The following is a 19386-nucleotide window of genomic DNA, read 5'->3' as shown; positions in this document are numbered from 1 at the left end:
GCACGGAATCTAAGCACGACTGATCTCTCGATTCCGACGCAAAGGTACGAGGATTTAGAGGAGTTCACGTTCAGCGCAAGTTGAGTTGAGCCGGTTGCCGTCCCAAGCCACGGGCAGAGAAAGCAATGAAATCGTGCCGTTTTTTCCCGTGGCTGGCGTGATTGGCAGAGGGTTCCGTTCCGAGTGAAGAGCAGTGAGATTATAAGTGCCGTAGTGTGGAAACACTATCATGCCACTTGAAGAAAAAGCTAAGAGCGCCAGGAATAAAATGGTGTCCAAACGCTCCAGCAGTCGCAAATAGAAGCGGAAGTTTGTGTTTCAGATAGCTCACCACTCCAACACGCCAATTATCACTGCCTTTCGGTGTACGTAGTGTGCTTGCCGTGATAGCATACGCATGTGTATGTGTGTATATATATATATATGTGTGTGTGTAGATGCGCGTGTTAAAATTATAATGGAAGGCGTAGCGGTTGCACTGCAACACCCAACAAAACACAGAAGAACTGCAATAGAGGTTTTAAAAACATCGACAATCTACGGAGTGAGCGTGTGTGTGTGTGTTTGGTGGATATATGGGGGGGGGGATATGTGGAAGAGCGCGCGTGTTGTGTGTCTTTTTTGCTTGTTATTGGCTCTATTTTTGTCTCCGGATTAGTCGGTCAAACCCTGTTCCACACGCTTGTGTTCGCAAAGTAAACGTTTGTCAGCCCGGAGTTTGCAGTTTGCCCGATGCATCATCATCAATCAAGCACCCCATCAACCGGCGCACACACACAGCACACACTCACACCACACTCGACAAACGCCATTAGGCAGGAATTGTATCGGCACGGCAAGAAGGAGAGGCCCTCTTATGCGTCGTGCACTATCAGCTCCTGTGGCACATTGGAACAGTAATGGTCTGCTCCGAGCAGTTAGAGACCGAAGGACAGAGAAGGAAAGGCGCGTTGGCAGTGGACAGGGGATCGGATTTCCTTCTTCCTTGGTACACCAGCAGCTGACGGACTGTTCTATCTTACTTCCTGTCAGAGGAGCGATTTGCTGCGCTTGCTAGTCCGTGGAGGTCTGTGGTGGGAAAGGCAAAACATCGCTTACAATTGCACTATCTTCGCCAGTTTGGCCTCCCGGCACGATAGCCCTCCCGACACAAATATCGATATCTGTGTGCTGTCGATGTTTTGCCTCTTCTTCTCCTCCTTTTTCTCGCTGCGGCTTGGGCAAAAGCACTCCGCAAAGACCTTGAAGGAACAGACCAATAAGTTTTTTTTTGCTGTCGGGAGGGATGCAAATTGGCAGTAAACAACAACGGTTGCTATTTTCCACGCCACGGTCAGTCTGTTTGTTTCTGTAGCAGTAATACGATTACGATTGCGATACAATTCGTAACAGTGTACTGAGAAACTAATTTTACAAACAAAAGGAGCAAAACCATTTTATTTGTGTTTTGCGCAAAGCCGGCTAGCTGTGATAAACTTATCGGCCTAGGCTTCGGACGGTGGAAATGAAGTTCGATACCGCTAACCGCTTCCTTAATCTACAATCTTGTTTTATCCATTTTAGATAACATTTATATCAAGATGCCCTGCTTGACGGCGAACACCTTACGGATGCCCATTTACGGGTGCGTAAAACGGTCCGGCCTGATCTGCTAAGACACTTGCGGCAAGACGCAGCAAACACGCCAAGTCGATATGCGGGCACGTGGGCGCGCCGAAGCTCATTTCCAACCTCTAACCTTCTACAGCGCGCTAGGTTGTTCATAGACAGGGAGCATAAAACAGAATAGAAAGAGAGAGAGAAAAAAGAAAGAGAAAATCAGAGGGACGTGGGTGTGCTTCAAATTGGCCCTGGTGTATGATCGACTTGGTCGTCGGGCGTCCGGAGCACTGGCTAAGTAGGTGTGCCATGTCAGGGTCGGGAAGAGATTTGCATAAAAAACAAGCGGTAATTTACTTGCTGGTAGTGGATTAGAAGACGGAACGGAACAGAACGGCAGTATGGTTTAGGAAGCGTTCCGTTTTCGTTCCACGCTCGAAAATAAAAGGCCCCACCACACCATTTGTGCCGTAAAGCTTTGTATAAAAATTGCAATAAGCTTATCATAACAAAAAAAAAAAAAAAACAAAAATCCTCCCTCCCGAACGCATTCACAGCTTGGTAACCGTTTCGTCATTCTCTTTTAGGCTTCAAATGTGGTGCCCTTCGTTTGGAGCTGCACCCGGCGAGACTGTATGGAATGAGCAACGAATATACGCACTGAATGCAAACAGCACCATGTTAAAGCCGCTCCCCAGATCGGCCGCTTGAGCGATACAATCATCGATACAAAAAGAGCAAAGCCATCCGCCTCCCCCTCGCAGCAAAGTAGGCAGCAAAACATCCGGTTTAAATGCCGCACTTCGTACGCACCCACTAACTGCCGGTGCATCGAACCAGAAGGTTCAGGCGTTTAGTAACGCGAAGCAAACGCTTCCTTTCGCAATCGTTCGTACGCGGCGCGACCGCAGCGGGGCCTGGAGACACGCTGTGCCCCGCCGGGTCTGTTGGGGCCGTAATCCCCCTCCGTACTGGTGCCAATGTGTTTCCGGTCTGCACATAAGGTGTGATACGGCTTGCCCCGGTTTTGCCGACCTTTCGGAAGGATTCTTTCACGTGCTAGTTGGCGCAACAAACCGACATCAGTAATCATCAGCGGCACCGGCCACTGCGGTCCGGTGTGCTTTGACGCCAAGCTGGATCTTTTGCGCTGGCTAGCGTGCTTGGTGGGCGCACTCGCGCTCGTGCTGGGCGAGGCGGTCGCACTGCAGCACCAGCTCGACGCGTCCGGCTCTGGGCCCGGCGGACCGGCGCTAGAGGGAACGGGTGGCAGCGGTCATGCCGGCGGGCACCATCACCACCGGCAGCTGCCGGCAGAACCCGCGGGCGCTGAAGAAAACGACCAGGGGGAAACGATCGTGGTGCCGCAGGTTTCGCGCAGCATCAGCGCCAGCCACGGGCGGCCGTACGAGCGAGCGAACGGTGGAAGTGGTGGGCTCGGTGCCCAGGGCCGCAATGGGCACAATGGCAGCACCGGCAGCAGCAGCAATGGTAGCACCGGAAGCAACGGCAGCAACGGCAACGGCGGTAGTAGCAATGGCGAATCCACCTCCTACCGCGCGACGAAGAAAGCGCCCCAGGAAGGGAACGGTGTCCATCACGACAACGAGCACACGATCCGGATGCTGATCGACTGGAACTGGCCGAAGTGCTTCAGCTTCGAGCCGAAGGAGCATCTGTACTACCACATCGGGCATGCGCTGTTTCTGGTGGCCTTCCTCGCACCGAACATACCGTGCGGGTTCCTGTGGTTGCGCTGTGCGGCCATCGCCGGCTGCATACTGATGGTGCTGTGGGGCTGGTTCGTAGCCTGCAGCCTGGACGCGGTCGTCTGGTTCAGCCTGTTTCTGCTGGTGAACGCGTTCTACGTGGTGGTGCTGCTCTGTAAGCTGCGCCCGGTCAAGTTCGAGAAGGAGATTGAATCGGTAAGTGGAACGTAGCAGGCTGGTCGCCTGTTTAGTGCTAGTGCAAGGGCCCAAGGTGCAGCGCAAAAGAGAGCACCAACATCTATTTGGAAATGTAAACAAGAAGCCATATAGACGGGAAAAAGCCACTTGCTGGTCGTGAGCTGTACTTTACCGACCAGCAATAAAAGGTATAAGGGCATATCAGCACAAGAAAAAAAGAAAATGTCTTCATAATACTAACAATTATTAGGAATTTGTAGGGTACTGTTTGTTGGTCATTATAACAGGGTTTTCCAGGAGTTATTAACACCAACGACCATCACTCAAATCTCACTTGCTTCAGCGTTACTCTTTCCTATGTGAAATGGTCCTAATGTAATGGGAATTGGACTCTATAGCAGCCTTGTTTGACAAATCCAATAGGAGTCAAGGAAGCGTCCCACAACTATGAGAACCCCTGGAAAACCCTGTTGATTAATTTAGTTGAAAAAGAGGTTGTCTGTTTTGTTGCATTTTGTTTTGTATATTTCCCGAAAAGATCGTTTTTATATCTTTCATTTTTGGATTGTGTCTAGGAGCAGTTTGGTTTACAGCTGTTAGACATTTACTGATAGACTTTTTTCAAACGTTCATTATTTTCATCACATTAGTTTGATGGAAATTTTGTTTTGCTGTTAAATATTCTTCAGCACATAAAGGGGTTTAAAACATTTCGATTAATTAATTAGCATCAAATCTACAACACACCAGCACACACATGAAATTCCAAGTAGCAGCAAATCGGTGGGGAAGCTTGCCTTCATGACATGGAAACGTGAGTCACAAATGACATTCCTTTACTCGAATAGATAGAGATATTTCTGGAGGATTTAGATTTGCAGGGTTTTTCCCATGAACTCATAATAAGAGGTACTCGTTATGCGAGGCTCCACTGTAAATGTCACGTGAATGGGTCAAAATATCATGTAGGAGAATGGTGGTAGAAATGTATATCCATACATATAGCCATTTCCACTGTGGTCGGAACGAAATGACAACCTTTGTACCTACCCTTTCGTTCGTAAATGCGGAAGTAACGGAACGTAAACGTTAGCGTAAACATAAATTAAAAATGTCGGAGCTGTCTGGAGCTGCCGTCGTCTTATTTTTACGATTTATTATGACAATTATCGTTTTATCACGTCCACGCGCGGGGGACTATTAAACATTTCCCCTACTTAATGATCGGTTGGTTTATAGTGCTTCGCTTAAAATATAAAATTAACTACAATAAACACCTAGCCGATGGTGAGCTTACAAAACCTAAAAGGAACTCGGTGCTTTACGTAGCAACAGTCTCGCTAATTCCGGGGCCACCCGAGCACACGCGGGTGTGCGTTTTTTTGTATTAAAATTTCCTCCCTACACTTACGATGATTTACTGACGCTCTATTTGACTGTATCGCTCGGTCACCCCCCCCCCACCCCTCCCACGCCCAATTTCAAACCCCGTTGAGAAGCGTCGTTGTTTCGACCGTATATTTTCCGTATGGCACTGCATTGGGTTTGGCCGCTGTTGCTGAGCGAGCTGATCACAGTTTCGGCACCGTCTTCGTGCGCTTCACGAAACAATACTGTGTGTTACTTTCTGTGTGTTTGTGTGTGTGCGCGTCAGCCTTTTCGCATAATGGCGGAAGTGTGTCCGCGAAGTCCGCGGGTGGGTTTTGAAGCAGGCAGACAGACAGCGCGCACAGCCGCCTATCACTGATTGCGATTGCTAATCCTACCGGTTGCCCTCTCCGTGCGCAACCGCGTCCTAGTCTGAGATTAAATTTTCGCAGAGTGGAGATCAGTGGTAGCGAGTGGTGGGAGAGGATGGAGCGGGGTCTCTCATTGGTGCTTGCGCGCATCCAGTGAGTGGAGAAATAAATATGCTTACAACACTAGCAGAAGGGAAATAATCATATGGTTGATTGTTGGTTCACACACACACACACACACACACACACCCACACACGCACGCACACACGCACGACGTTGGCGTGCTTCAAACGGTCACACGTGTTGCGAGGTAGAGCAGATGCACGCACGTGCACGTCAGCGACACCATGTTGAGGATGGCGGTGGCCATGTGTATCTGGCGGAACTTCTTGTGCGTCGCTTTGTAGTGGCGGGAGCGCTCCAGGTAGCCGTTGCCCGCCCCGTCGAACTGGCCCACCTCCTGCCCGATGCTGGCGCCCGCCTCGATGCGGTGCTTCTCGTGCATCAGGCGCAGCATCGGCGGGGCTAGGTACAGCCGCACGAACAGCTCGAGCGCGGCCGTCACTGCGAGCGCCACAATCTGCAGCAGATCGACCGGATCCCAGTGCGCCAAGTGGCGGTCGGCCAGCTCCGGCCGGGTGCTGCGCCGCAGCTCGACGAAGCTGACCAGGCTGATCGTGCTCAGGCCGGTGCCGAGCGTGAAGTACTTCGGAAACAGCACCTCCTGGATCAGGCCGAACGTGTGGCGTGGCAGGGAAAAGTACAGCGCTAGCCCTGTGGTTGTGAGCAAGAAAGAGAGAGAGAGAACACGACTAGGTTATTTAAGAACAGGTGAAAATAAGTATGATGTAACTGAGGATGTGTAGCTGATGTTGCTGAAACCTACCCGACACGAATGTCATCCATATTTGCGCACCAAAGTGGATGGTAAAGGACCCGAGGTAGGCAATCTGCGTCAAGGGATGGCTGCGGCCACCGTCTCCAGCGTCCGGTCGGCTGCGCTCACACGTCGCACCCTGCCCGCTGATCAGGTTGGGCCAGAGGGCAACCAGCACCATCGACACCACGATCGCCGATATTGCGTGACTCGGTTGCGTCGTGCCTGTCAGTATCCTTCGAACGGAAACGGAAAAAATACTTGCTATAGCTAGGGCTGGCTTGAAACCTTGCTGGATGGCTTTCAGGAAGGATGTGCTTACTTGTACAGTGGGCTGCGCTGCAGGCGGTGCGCTTGATCGCGAAGACGCTGCAGCAGGGAGCGCGTTGCCCGCGTGGCCGCCCCGAGCACGTCCTGGTGCAGCTGCTGCTCGCTTGCTGGTTGCGGGTCCGGATGGCTGCCGGCAGCCGGGGCACGCACCTGCTCCTGTTTTGTGTCGGCCAGCAGCGCGACACCCGACGTTGCCTGCTGCAGCAGCGGACTCGTGTCTACCAGACGCTGAAGGCAACACATTGTTGGAGGTTTTGGCTTTTGATGGAACGAATTTGACCTAGCTTTGCGCCTCCCAAAAACGCTCAGGATATTCGACTGCAGTTTCACCTGAGCGTAGGGATACCAATGGCACACACACACACAAACAAACGCGCACTAACTTTCACACTAACCGCGTCGCTGTCGCTAGGGCGCTGTTGAGTTTTCGAGCAGCTGCTACTGCTGCTGCTGCTGCTGCTGCTAGCTGACTGTAATGCAAACAGTGTAATGGCATGGCTGTGTTCGCACGCCGATCGTATATATAAGACTTTATTTTCGTGTGCACCCTCCGCGCGGCACACACCCTCCACGAGATGCGCCCTACATCCCCAGCGTGGCCCGTTCGGCCCATTTGCCGAGCTGTTTCCACGCGTTTCGTTGACACACACACACACACGCGCGCGCGTCCGATACGGGAAGGAACATGCGATTGTGCACCATTAGAGCGAGTTGGCGCGCGCGCGCGACCATGCGTTTGCGAATACACGCGCAAACTCTTGCGCGAACGCGCTGTAATCGGGAGAGAGATATGCCCTTCCCTGCGTCCGCGCGCGCGTGTGTGTGTGTGTGTGTGTGGAGTTGGGTCAATTGAGTTGGATTTGCCTGTGGTGTGCTAGTCATATGAAGGGTTGCAGTTGGGGGGGTTGTATTGGTGGCCGAGGGATTAAACTCCCCTTATCCTGTGTGTGTATGTATGCACAGCATGATCGTCGTCATCGAAGTGGTTCCCGTTGCAGTTTTTTTTTTTTCAGGTAGAGAGTGGGGAGGAAGAACATTTCGTAGCCGGACGGTGTGCCATGCAGCGTCGTAAATAATGCGGCGTGAGCTGTCACAAAAGCGGACGCCAACAACAGCCCAAGGAAGGGCCGGGGGCCGGGGGCCGGAAGGAGGGAGCAGCTCAAGTCACGAGATAATCGCGTTGCGTTTCGTCATGCCCGCGGCGGCCCGGGGACGGAAGATTTTGACCGGGGGGGGTGGGGAGAAGCAGGTTGAAGGTTCAAGAGCGCGCGCGGGGTTCGCTCGCTCGCTGGCTTTTTTTCATATACAAAAAATGCGTCCATAAATGGTAACGGGTTTTACGGGACTGCCGGGGGTATATCTTTTGTTGTTGTTGTTGTTGTTAGATGACGTCGTTGTTTTTTCGGCCAAATCGGACCAATCATTGATCGGTATCGGGTATGGGAGGTAGGCTGGCCGCACCACGTCACGGCCGACCCGGCGCTTCAATCCCGCACTTTGGAGCGATTGCCGCGGGATATTGGACACCTTCTCTCCACCCACACGCGAGTGCTGATTCTCGAGAAGCTTTATTTTTAGCCGGATAGCGCAAAGGAGCAGCGCTAGGATCGTGATAAGCTAAAGCTTTTCCACTGCCTTTGCGAGCCATCAAAACAGTGGTTATACAGCTCGCGCGTGTGCTGCGCCTGAAGAGGTGTGGGATTTTCCAATGTCACCTTTTGCTGGGAAAACCAACCCCAACCTCTTCGCCCTAGTGCTGGCATGTTTCATGCTATCCCAAAATCCCCGCACTGTCATGCTGTGGTAGCATGTTATACAACTTGTTTGTTCTTCCTTTTTTTTGCTGTTGCTGGAAACCCCCTCTCCTTTAGATTCCCATGTGCGTAAGGGATGCGTGGAACCAACTCCCATCTCCCCCCCCCCTCCATCATCCCTAAGATACGATAAGTTTGTGCGCGCGAGCGAAAACGGCTCAATTTTGCGTATGATCGGACCCGTCATGCTAAATATATAGCGCGAAAGCCAGCGAGCCACCCCCCGCGCAGCAAAAAGGTGTCTACGTGACTAACCGCAAGTATGCACTTTGCGCATTGCGAATTGTTTGTGTGTATGTGTGTGTGTGTGTGTGTGCGTATGCGCGAGGCCTTTCTCGTACGGGGCGACTCGCGAAACATGCACACGTGGGGCAAGCGCGGTTCGGTGTGTGTGTGCGTGCGTGCGCAGGAAGGAAGCGCACATTTGCGTGCGTGTGCGCGCCCTCTCCTGAACTGAAACTGTGCTGCATTGGCGGCGTGCATTGGATATGCATTTGCATGCGTATAATTTATGCTTTCGCTGGCCTTCCCTTTCTATCGCTCGGGTAATGTTCGAGATCATCCCATACATACGGGGGGGGATGGTTTGGTTTGTGTGGCTTAATCCTTTTCGGGCCCGTTATTTTGGGAATCGATGCCCCACCCTCCAAAATGTGTCTGTCTGCCTGCTGGAGAGGCTTCTTCTTCCCGTTTTCGGTTTCCCATTTGCAGGGGGGGGTCTCTGATAAGCTCTGCTGGCGCAGCTGACACGTTATCACCAGACGTCTTTCGGCTGGACACACCTGTCAGTAGCGTGTAGCGGATTGATGTACTCTACGTGCCGCCGATTGTGCCATTTTCGCCATAGAGGGGATGGGGGGGGGGGGTGGGTTCATAGAATTCTAAGCCAGCATTTCGCATGCAGCAACACACCACGAAAAAAAACGGGCACCTAGCAACAGAAAGACCAAGAACGGTTTCATACACAGCGAGATGGACGCGTTACTTCCAGCACGTTTCCCTTCAACCGCACACCGCGGCCACATTGGAATCGAGGCCGTCATACTGGCGACCTCTCCCCACCCCCCTTCCTCCTCACCTACGTATATGTAGGACGTTAGTGTGTGTGTGTGTGTGGACAGTGTTAGCACAAACAAATACGCACTAGGCGCGATTGGTGCCGTAGGTCGGGTTTCGTTCGCACACCATGCCGACGGTCGGGTGGCAAATTATATTGCTAGGTCATTGGTTTTACAACCCGCTAGAGTGTTGATGATACGTTTGCCTCGTCTTCTTGTACACAATCCCTCTGAGTCCCTCACCCACCCGCTTCGATTGCACGTGATGGTCCATGACGTCCGTTGTTGCCACCGTGCTCTCTCTCTCTCTCTTTCTCTCTTTCTCTCTGTGTCTCTAGTGTACCGTGTTGGCGGGTAATGGTCATCATACTAGTGGTGGGAGCTCGGAATCGGACCTACCCGATTCCGATTCCGTGTTCGGAATCAATTCCGGAGCCGATTCCGATGCTGGAATCGATTCCGATTCCGGAGTCGACTCCGGAGCCGATTCCGGAGTTGGTTCCGGAGCCGATTCCGGAGTTGAATCCGGAGCCGATTCCGGAGTCGACTCCAGAATCGTTTCCGGGATCGGCTCCGGAATCGATTTCAGGATCGGAATCGATTCCGGGATCGGATATGGAATCAATTCCAGGATCGGAATCGGCTCCGAAATCAGAATCGTCTCCGAAATCAGAATCGTCTCCGAAATCGGAATCGACCTGGGAATTGCAATTTGCTCCGGTAACAGAATCAGTAGGGCTTGACTCCAGAAATGGAGTTAGCTCCGGAATGAGAATTTGCTTTTGAATTGAAATAATAAGTGTGGGAAGCGAAATAAGTCCGGGAATCTCCATTTGAATAGATCATGTACAAGTAAATTTTGATTATTTGCCGCTATCTACACGTCTATTCCTATGGACCCAAACGCCTATTCCTATGAAGATGCCGAAACCCACTCCGTTTCGAAGCCAATTCTAATTTGGGAGTCAATTCCGATGTCGGAGCCGATTTTGATTCCGAAACCCGATTCCGATTCCGGAGTTGAATCTGATTCCGGAGCCTAATTCGATTCCAGAGCCGATTCCGATTCGGGATCCGATTCCGGAACCGATTCCCGAGCCGATTGCGGAACCAATTCCGGAACCAATTCCTGAGCCAATTCTCGAATCGATTCCGGAAACTGATTCCGGACCTACTATCCGGAATCGATTCTAGAAAACTTCGGAGCTAGCCGGAATCGATTCCGACGAAATCTTCATTTTTCCTTGCACTAGTAACAAGCCTATTTGCTGTGAAAGTAGTCAACTAATACAGGCTCCAGGCATCACATATACGGATTAGCTCAATCGCTTCGAGCAGGGGTCAGCAAACTTTTCAAGCAAAGGATCGAATTGAAGAAATATGTGTATCCTGTGGGATTATGACGATTATGCGAGTTTACAAACCATCTACAAGCATGGTGTCACGGGTGCCAATCGAAGTCCTTAGGTGCAGCAATAGCCGAGAACAACAAGCCGAGAGAGCATTGAGCAAGAACAAAGTATCCTGGCTGACACGAACCCACAAGAGCAGCACAAGACAGTCGATGCTTTCGTTGACAGGACGGAGTGATGAATATTAGCCTGGTATTTCATAAAATATTCACTAAATGTCAACAAACGTTGTTTACACGAATGCTATTTCCATTGAATCAATGATACATCTTGTTGAAAACAAATCCAAACTCCAATTTTTCGATTGTTTCACGATCAAAACGACGTATACAACACGAGGAAACAGCAAGAAAGCAACCAAAAGCAGTGTTAAAATACATGATTTACTTCGTTTTTTTGGTCGTTTTTTTTTTTTTTAATTTAACAGTGCAAGACTATGTCGATACCTTCTGCCAGTGTTTGCAAGCGCAATGGCTTGACTATATGCATCAAGAAATGCTTCTGTGTGTCTTTTTGTCGATGCAGGAGCCCAATTACTGATATTTACCTTCATAGATGACACTGCAGTTAATTGACAAAATTATGCCAAAGTCCTGGGCGTTCTTCTGTACGCCCATCCCAGTACACCACTCCCAACAGATGTTAAAGTGGTTTTAGACTGTATTTGAAACGTCTAAGCGCTCGACAGTAATATAGAGCTCCGTTTAGCCCAAGTTGTTTTGATCTTTTTTGTTCGAAAATGCGCTGCGATTCACTGTATCAGTTGTTATTCTTCAGGCCCACGCTAATGCAACGCTTCCACTCTAATTTTCCCTTTCTTCCAGGTGTACGTTGCCTTGTTTAAGCCGCTGCGCGTGTCGCGCCACCAGTTCAAGAAGGTGCTGAACTGCATGAAGATTGTACGGCCGCTCAAGTACCAGGAAATTTACGTGCAGGAAAAAATAACCAAAGTCGACAGTTTGTCTCTAGTGCTGTCGGGAAAGTAAGTACGCGCCTAACGGATCGCGCGCCTTGTGCTCTTTCTCTCTCATGCGTGTACGCGCGCGACGCCTGTGCCTGGGCCTGAGCGAGCGAGCGGGTGGGGGGGGACGTGCTGACACACCGACGTCAGAACGCCACCCGGACTTGCGCCTAGGTCCGGGCCCTCCATCACCGCCTCCAGGAACACGCTACCCGCCGTTCGTTTATGCACCGTTTTTTTAATTATGTCTCAATTTCATTCTCATCCCTCGTACAGATTAGTAGTTTCACAGAATCAAAAAGCGCTTCATATAGTATTTCCACATCAGTTTCTCGATTCACCCGAATGGTTCGGTGTTTCTACCGATGACTATTTTCAGGTATAAGCAAATTAACCAAACCAAAACCAACCAAAAATCAAACAAAAATAGCAATACAGGGTTTTCCAGGGGTTCTCGTAGTTGTGGGACACTTCCTTGAATCTTTCTTATTGGAAGTGAACTTCATTCGTTCTAAATTGGACTCTATGGCATCCTTTTTGGACAGCTCCTATTGGAAATTCCTATTGGATTTGTCCAACAAGGGTGCTGTAGAGTCCAATTCCCATTACATTAAGTTCATTTCACGTAAGAAGGAGTCAATAAAGTGTCCCACAGCTAAGAGAACTCCTGGAAAACCCTGTAATGCCACCTTTCTTCAATCTTCTATTACCTCTATTCTTCGCACCTATCCCCCCCTCTCTTTCTCTCACTCTCTCTCTCTCTCTCTCTCTCTTTCTCTATTTTTCTCTTTCCTCCCAATGCTGTATACACCACGAACACAATCTCATACGCTTCCTAATGCGCTCATTTTAGGTGTCAATCATGGCGATGGAGGAGTCGCGTGTACTCATCTGGCACCGGGATAAGCTGAAGCTTTCCATCATGGCGGAACCGTTCCTGCAGGCCGTGTTCGATCACATACTCGGACGGGATGTGGTGAAAAAATTAATGCAGGTCACACAGGTACGCGTATTCTAAAGCCCGGGTTTACAGCGCGAGTGAAATTGAACGTGAACGTTTTGGGGTTTTCTGCAATTGTTTGAGGAAACAGTTGAGGAATTGAATTTTCCTTTCTATTGGTGTACGATCAGCCATACTATTTCATAATGCCATATTTCACGTTCATTTTCACTCGGCATTTTCACGCGACATCCCTCACTAATCGGTCGCGCTTTGTTAACAACCCCGCAGGTCAGCGAAACGATGGCGCAAAGCAACGGCTGCATTGCGTCAGGCTATGGCGACGACTCGGAAGATAAACCGATGCTGGTGATGAAGAGCAAAGGCGCCGACAATGGGGGGCACGGGCTGACGGCCTTGATAAATCGCCAGCTGCAAGGTGAGTCGTTTACGGCGTTTGACCCCTGCGTACGATAGTCTCGCGTTTTCTTCCGGTTTTTTTTTACAAAGCTCCTCGCACCCCCCCCCCCCCCCCCCTCGTCCCACTGTACATTGCTCTGTGTACCGGCGTGGAGCTATCCCACTACCAACCCATATATCGCCCCAAATCCACTCCCCACCCATCCATTCCCGTTTGCTTGCGTATGATTGTAGATTGTAGAAACAGGCGCAGCACTATGTTTTGCGTTTGCACTAACACACACACACACTATGCGTGTGCAGCACTCGTGCTTGACCATCCCGCAGGTGGGATAGGGGTGGCTGATCCTCCTTTGCACCCATGTTTGTAGTTTATGTTTGAAATGTATGTTTGTGTGTGTGTGTATTTCTGTAGTTTCCGTTTTTGCATTCTGCATTTCTTTGGCTGTGACTAATAGAAGGCGCCATGCACGATTATATCTACTCCAACGGGTGTCTGTGTATACCTCTGAGTGTGTGTGTGACTGACTTGGCTGCAAGATTGATTGATGCACCCGTCGCTAAAAATTACGGCTACATTTGACTTACCTTAAAATTGCTTATGTTTTTGAGTTGTTTCTTGTTCTCCTTTGTTGAACCACATCCTTCAATTAAATTAGCTTCTTTTTCTTTTCATCTTCCTTCCTCCCTCTCATGTATGTACACGTGCGTGCGTCGATAAATGATAAAGCCTGAGACAAAAGCTCACCACCTCAGCCCGAACAGTTTTTCCCCTGTAGTCCGCATGCGCGATGGTGGGCAGCGCGCTAAAGAGTCAGCAATACTGCGTGTTGTACTTCGCTACTACACTCTCGGGTTCGTCTGAGCTGGGATACCATTGTACTCTGGTACACTTGTGCACTGCCGCAAGTGCCGTAGAGAGTTCCTTCCTTCCTTTTCTCCCTTCTTTTCCTTAAGCTAGAAACCGTGCGTAAAGTTGCTTTTTGGGGGTCGAAAGGACCAACGGTGGTGTTGATCCCGGTGGGTAGGGTTTCCCGCGGGGCTTTGCGGTTTCTGCGTTGGTAGTAGTAGCTTTTGTTTTTGTTTTTCTTCTTTTATTCCTCACCTCACCCCTCTCTTGATTATAGATGAGACCTTACCGCTTCTGCCGACCGTCGCCCTAAACTCTGGCAAAGCGCTGATTGAAAAGGTGTACCACGTGGTGGAGGTGGATTAGCGACCGCGCGCTCGCTTCCGACCAGCTGTTCGCCCCTTTTGTTAGCTAGGGAACGGCGTGGGAACGGAGTCGTAGGAAGCGTCCGGAAGGAAAACGGCGCAGAGCGTGTGTATCTTCCGGTAGGGAGGAGCGCCGATTGCAAAGCCTGTTTGATAGTCATTTCCCCGCGCTGCTTGTGGTGGAAGCGTTACGGTAACGCCAAACTGGAGAAAGCGTCCAAATATTACGATTAGGTTCACGGAAGCACAGCAGTGAAGCACTGACTCCCAAGCGGAAGAGACAGAGAGAGAGAGAGAGAGAGAGAGAGAGAGAGAAAACGTCGTCCTTATAAACCCACACACGCTCTTGTACCACTACTACACACCAACCACGCACCACTCCCCCGCAACATCCCGTTTCGTTTCCGTGGGGGAGCGTGGGACATAATTGCATGCCATTTTACGCCTAGTACACGGTTCCGTGTGTTCGTACTAAGTTATTAAGTTAATTTTCTAATTTTATCTCTAACCACTACCAGTTAATGAGCGCGTTTTTGTGTTTTAGGGTGATTGTGATATACACTCCGAACGACTGTTAACATATGATTTACACACAAATAGGCTTAGATGCAGTAACTAGCTGAGCGGCAAAAAGAAATTAAATGAATACAAGGAGAATAATACGCCAGAAAGTGGATATAGTATTACAGCTAGCACACACTACCTTCCTACACATGTTCAGACAGAACTATTTCTGTTTTGTTAGTTTTAAACTGTTCTATCTCCTTCTCTGCTGCGCTACACACTGTTTTGACTTAGTTCTTTTTTGATCCAATGTGGTTTGTTCGCTTCCCGCTTTGTTACTCGAGCATCATATGTTACTTCTTGTATTATTATTCTTTCTACAAACATATTTTCTAACGGTTCTAGATTCTTATCAACTCATTTTTAACGCATTCTTTATTTTTATTGAACTATCAGTGTTTTATTTTCAAGTTGTTTTATTCAATTTATCTACACTTTGCCCCATTTGCCTCTCCGGGGGTTTCTTTCTCTCTTTATCCTGCTATTCTGCTACAAATTCATTCCTTTTCTACTACTACCATTATTCACTGTATCCCGTTCTTGCGTCTACCTATTGCCACCCGTCTACTGCAACTACAATTTATCTTATCACCCGTACTATTATTTTTTTCAATTACCTCCTCTCTACCGTATTGTTACTACGAATGACCATGCCACACAAACAAAGCTCTCCCACGGATCTCGAAGTATTATTACTGTGGTAAGTTGTCACACAATGTCACCTCAAACTTTTCGTTTGGTTCTTGCATTGTGTGTGTGCGTTTTTTTTATTTTTGTTTTCATCATTTACTTTTTTCCCTCTTTACAATGAGTTTCGTTTGTGTTCCATTTCCTTTGGCTGGCTGGATTGAACCCACTGAGGGGTTGTGGGGGCGGGGGGAGGGGTTGTATATGTATATAAGAAGAGATTAGATGTGCGTTTTCTAATGAAATGCGATAAAAAATGTATGAATGGCGCTCTTCAACAAAAGTTACCTATTTTTATTTTATTTTTCCTTTGTGTTGGCAAAGGGCGGGCTAGCTGTGTGTGCTTGTGTGTCCGTTTTGTATGTTTCCCTCCGTGCATTTGTTTTGCTTTTTTTAATGTTCTAGCAGTTGTGCGTTGTGTCGGCTAGTACGTTTTACCTATCTGAGCTGTATAAAGTACGTGTATGAAGAATTATTCTTGTCAATGCTCGCGCACACGCGCACACTAAAGCTGTTGGGGAGCATGTTTTGCGTTGCTGTACGAATATTTAATCCGCCTTTGTCGGAGTGTGTCGGAACCACTGATCAGACGCGTTACAAGTTTTGGAATGAGAGATCCAAAGACGGCTTAAAAGAGCATCATTTTTGTTGGTTTGTTTGTTATAATTTATGGTCTATTTTGTTTTGGTTTGTTTACACATGTTTTTTTTTTTTTGGTAATGTTAAGATGTACGCTGCAAATTTCGACATGATGAAATCCGCAAAATAACTGACAACTTAGGGATGGAGGGATTAAGTAGCGTAAAAAAAGCTAAAATTGATTATCGTTAAGTGATAGGAGATCGATATTAATAACATGGTATTATTGCGCGGCGATCAAACCACCGTGTTGAGAGGCCGGATCTATCGGTGCACTCACGGCACGACGAACGAATGGCGCAATACATTCAGGATTGCGTGCGGTACCATTTTCGTGAATGTGAAAGAGTGGTTGTTTTCTGTGACGGCAATCTGTGACGGTATGGAATGCTTCTTGGAACTAGTTTTAACTAATATGTGTTATTTAACTCCCGTCATTATTAATATGTATATGGAGCTTGTATGTATGTGAGTGTATTATTGTTTTATTTAAAGCAAAAAAAAAGACGAGAACATTGTACGACATCGAAGTGTGTGTGTGTGTGTGTGTGCTGTTGCGATACGGCTCAGGATGAGAACAAACGAAGAAACAACGAAACGAAACATGGAAATGTCGTTAACACGAGAAATTAAATAAAGTAAACTCTGTAACAAATTAGTTATGTGTTTGGTTTTGCTGTGTTTTTGTTGTGTTTTCTTTTTCTTCTTATTTTTATTTATTTTTACATCGTTTTAGTACTCTATTCAGTTTCATAGTTCAATACATGTGTGTCATGTGGTTGCATTCGTCGAACACATAACTTTCAACAGTGTTTTAAAGTATATTTTCATATGTACTAAGCAAAAAGGTGGGATAAAAAATAACGTTTGAAAGATAGTTGCCGCTCTGTCGTTCTTTTTTTTACATTTTGAATAATCTTGTCTAACAAAATGTTGTTGCTTGCATTTTATATTTTGTTTTATGCTTTCATTTTCTTTGAATGGTGCCATGAAAATGTTCATTATATTCCCTGTTATCTTTGTGAATCACTCTGTCACTCTTTGTTTGAAAACATTTCATTTCGAGCACAGGTTCCGTTTTTGGTGTTTTACCAATAATTTAATTTAATAACGTGTACTCTACTTTTTTTTTCATGTCGATCGTTCCCGAATCCACTTTTTACCAATCATCCTTTTAATTTTGAATTCCCATTAAATATATATAAAATCTTTTATAATTGGAAACGCCAAAAATGTGCAATAGTAGAACACTCCAAGGTTTTGCTCGAAAATCGGCTTAGATGACGTAACTGTCTTCCTTCTTGTGGCCTCTTTTAGTAGCAACCGATCATAATGCGTGGCGGCTGGGGCGGATCGATGAAACCGACCACGAGACGGCCGTATAGAAGTTACCGGACCATCATCTTAGCGGGCTGACCTGAGTGCGGGCCGGCAACAGCAGGACAACACTTTCAAATACAACCAATTTTGTGATACTATAAATGTTATTATCTGTAAGACGCCATGTTAGAGTATCTTAGAGAAAGGGGGAAAGTTAAAAAGAAAGGGAGAGAGAGAGAAAGAGAGAGCAAGAGAGAGAGAGAGCAAGAGAGAGTGATGGGCGATAAAAATGAATGATTTTATAAAAATAGTAAAATCCCTGTAAGGAATTGTTCCAATACTAAATGTCTTAGGATTTGTCGCTGGAAGGCTATAGTGCTGTTGGGTGCTTTCATTACATTACCAACCGACAGTACACACGCGATCCTGCGAGATGGACAACAGCGAACGAAAGATAATGAAATATAGGGAGAGAGAAAGAGAGTAAGACCGAATGCTGCAGATTATAATGAAATAGTAAATGGGACATTGGCTGTTGATTGTTATTTCGCGATCCATGTCAAAAGGCAGTGTTCTTCTTCTCATACATTTATTTTGTTTGCCCAACATCGCCTATCGTTCCTTTCATCTATGCTTTATATGTTAATATTTTGCACAGGAAAGTAAACACACAAATCAACAACTCTTTGTTCATAAACTCATAGCTCGTGCAAAGCCATCTAACCAACAGAAGATGTACAAAAACCTCCCAAACTATCACTTTAATCTCTATTACGTAAACTTAATACAATTTTAAATGACAATACTATAAACGACACGTTCGTCTTGTGATTGTTTTCCAACATTACTTTAATTAAAAGTATGTTTGAAAAATAAAAAAAAAAAACGGATATCAGAAACGTTTATACACGTTGCACTGACGCGCGGTTAGGAAACATTAAAGATAGCGAGTGGTAGATGTCACTGCAGTCGGCGAAAGGAAATCAAGATCGGGATAGTGCTGATAGAGGGAAAGCGTGCTCTAGTAGAAACTATTTTTCAATTTATGCAATCGCTTGCCTTACTAAATACTATTGAATAATACAGAAAACCAAAAATACTCCCAATAGTCTTCTGCTACTTTTACGGGGCGATAATTTTGTTACTGTCGGGTTTAGGTTCCAGCACGTCCTGGATAACACATCGTTGTGCCGAGGAAAGTACAGTTAATTACTCGTGCAAGATATACTGTCAAAGGAGCTATGGCATTGCATCGTTCCGATCGTGTAGTAGGCAATACCTGGCCAAAAATCATGCAATGCAGGGTTTTCCAGGGGTTCTCATAATAGTGGGACACTTCCTTGAATCTTTCTTATTGGAAGTGAACTTCATTCGTTCTAAATTGGACTCTATGGCATCCTTTTTGGACAGGGTCCTTGGAACTTCCTATTGGATTTGTCCAACAAGGGTGCTATAGAGTCCAAATCACATTATATTAAATTCATTTCAAGTAAGAAGGAGCCAACAAAGTGTCCCACAGCTATGAGAACTCCTGGAAAACCTTGTAATAAACCCGCTGGTTCTTTTTTCCCAAAAATGTTTGTTGTCCGGGATGCGCCTACCCCTTGAACCCGCAAAGCAGCCGCCTTCGCATTTATTATCAATCGGTCGGCGATTTAAGTGTCAGTTAAACAGACGAAACATAGGCGAGATAGGAAGAAAAAATGGCGGTAACACTATTACGCTCTGGACGGGCGGTCGTAGACTTAGACACCCCCGCAACACTTACACCCTCATTTGCCTGCACGGTGCACGCATTTGGTTTGTCGCGGTGGTTTGCTGGCGTCGAGTACCAGTAGCAGTTCGGTGGGTCGGGCCCGTGTTATAGTGTAGCACACAGCGGGCACATTTATACACGGCTTGA

The 19386-nt window shown here is 47.6% G+C and overlaps 2 protein-coding genes across 2 annotated transcripts; one reads left to right on the top strand and one right to left on the bottom strand.

The window, feature by feature from the left end:
- Window positions 1-2609: 2609 nt before the first annotated feature.
- Window positions 2610-18298, top strand: LOC120905657 (blood vessel epicardial substance). The gene is made up of 7 exons (XM_040316647.1): window positions 2610-3524; window positions 11562-11719; window positions 11975-12077; window positions 12552-12701; window positions 12930-13077; window positions 15505-15537; window positions 17481-18298. The coding sequence occupies exons 1-7, from the start codon at window positions 3222-3224 to the stop codon at window positions 17546-17548; spliced, it is 963 nt and encodes a 320-aa protein (XP_040172581.1). The 5' UTR covers window positions 2610-3221; the 3' UTR covers window positions 17549-18298.
- Window positions 4998-6972, bottom strand: LOC120905658 (transmembrane protein 205). Its single transcript, XM_040316648.1, has 3 exons — window positions 6446-6972; window positions 6133-6359; window positions 4998-6020 (listed from the first exon to the last, which is right to left on the bottom strand). Exons 1-3 carry the CDS (start codon window positions 6694-6696, stop codon window positions 5533-5535), a joined length of 966 nt encoding a protein of 321 aa, XP_040172582.1. The 5' UTR covers window positions 6697-6972; the 3' UTR covers window positions 4998-5532.
- Window positions 18299-19386: the final 1088 nt, after the last annotated feature.

Source organism: Anopheles arabiensis, chromosome X (assembly GCF_016920715.1).
Source record: "Anopheles arabiensis isolate DONGOLA chromosome X, AaraD3, whole genome shotgun sequence".
Lineage (NCBI taxonomy): Eukaryota > Metazoa > Arthropoda > Insecta > Diptera > Culicidae > Anopheles > Anopheles arabiensis.
The sequence above is the reverse complement of the archived record's forward strand: the minus strand, read 5'-3'. Positions and strand labels throughout refer to the sequence as shown.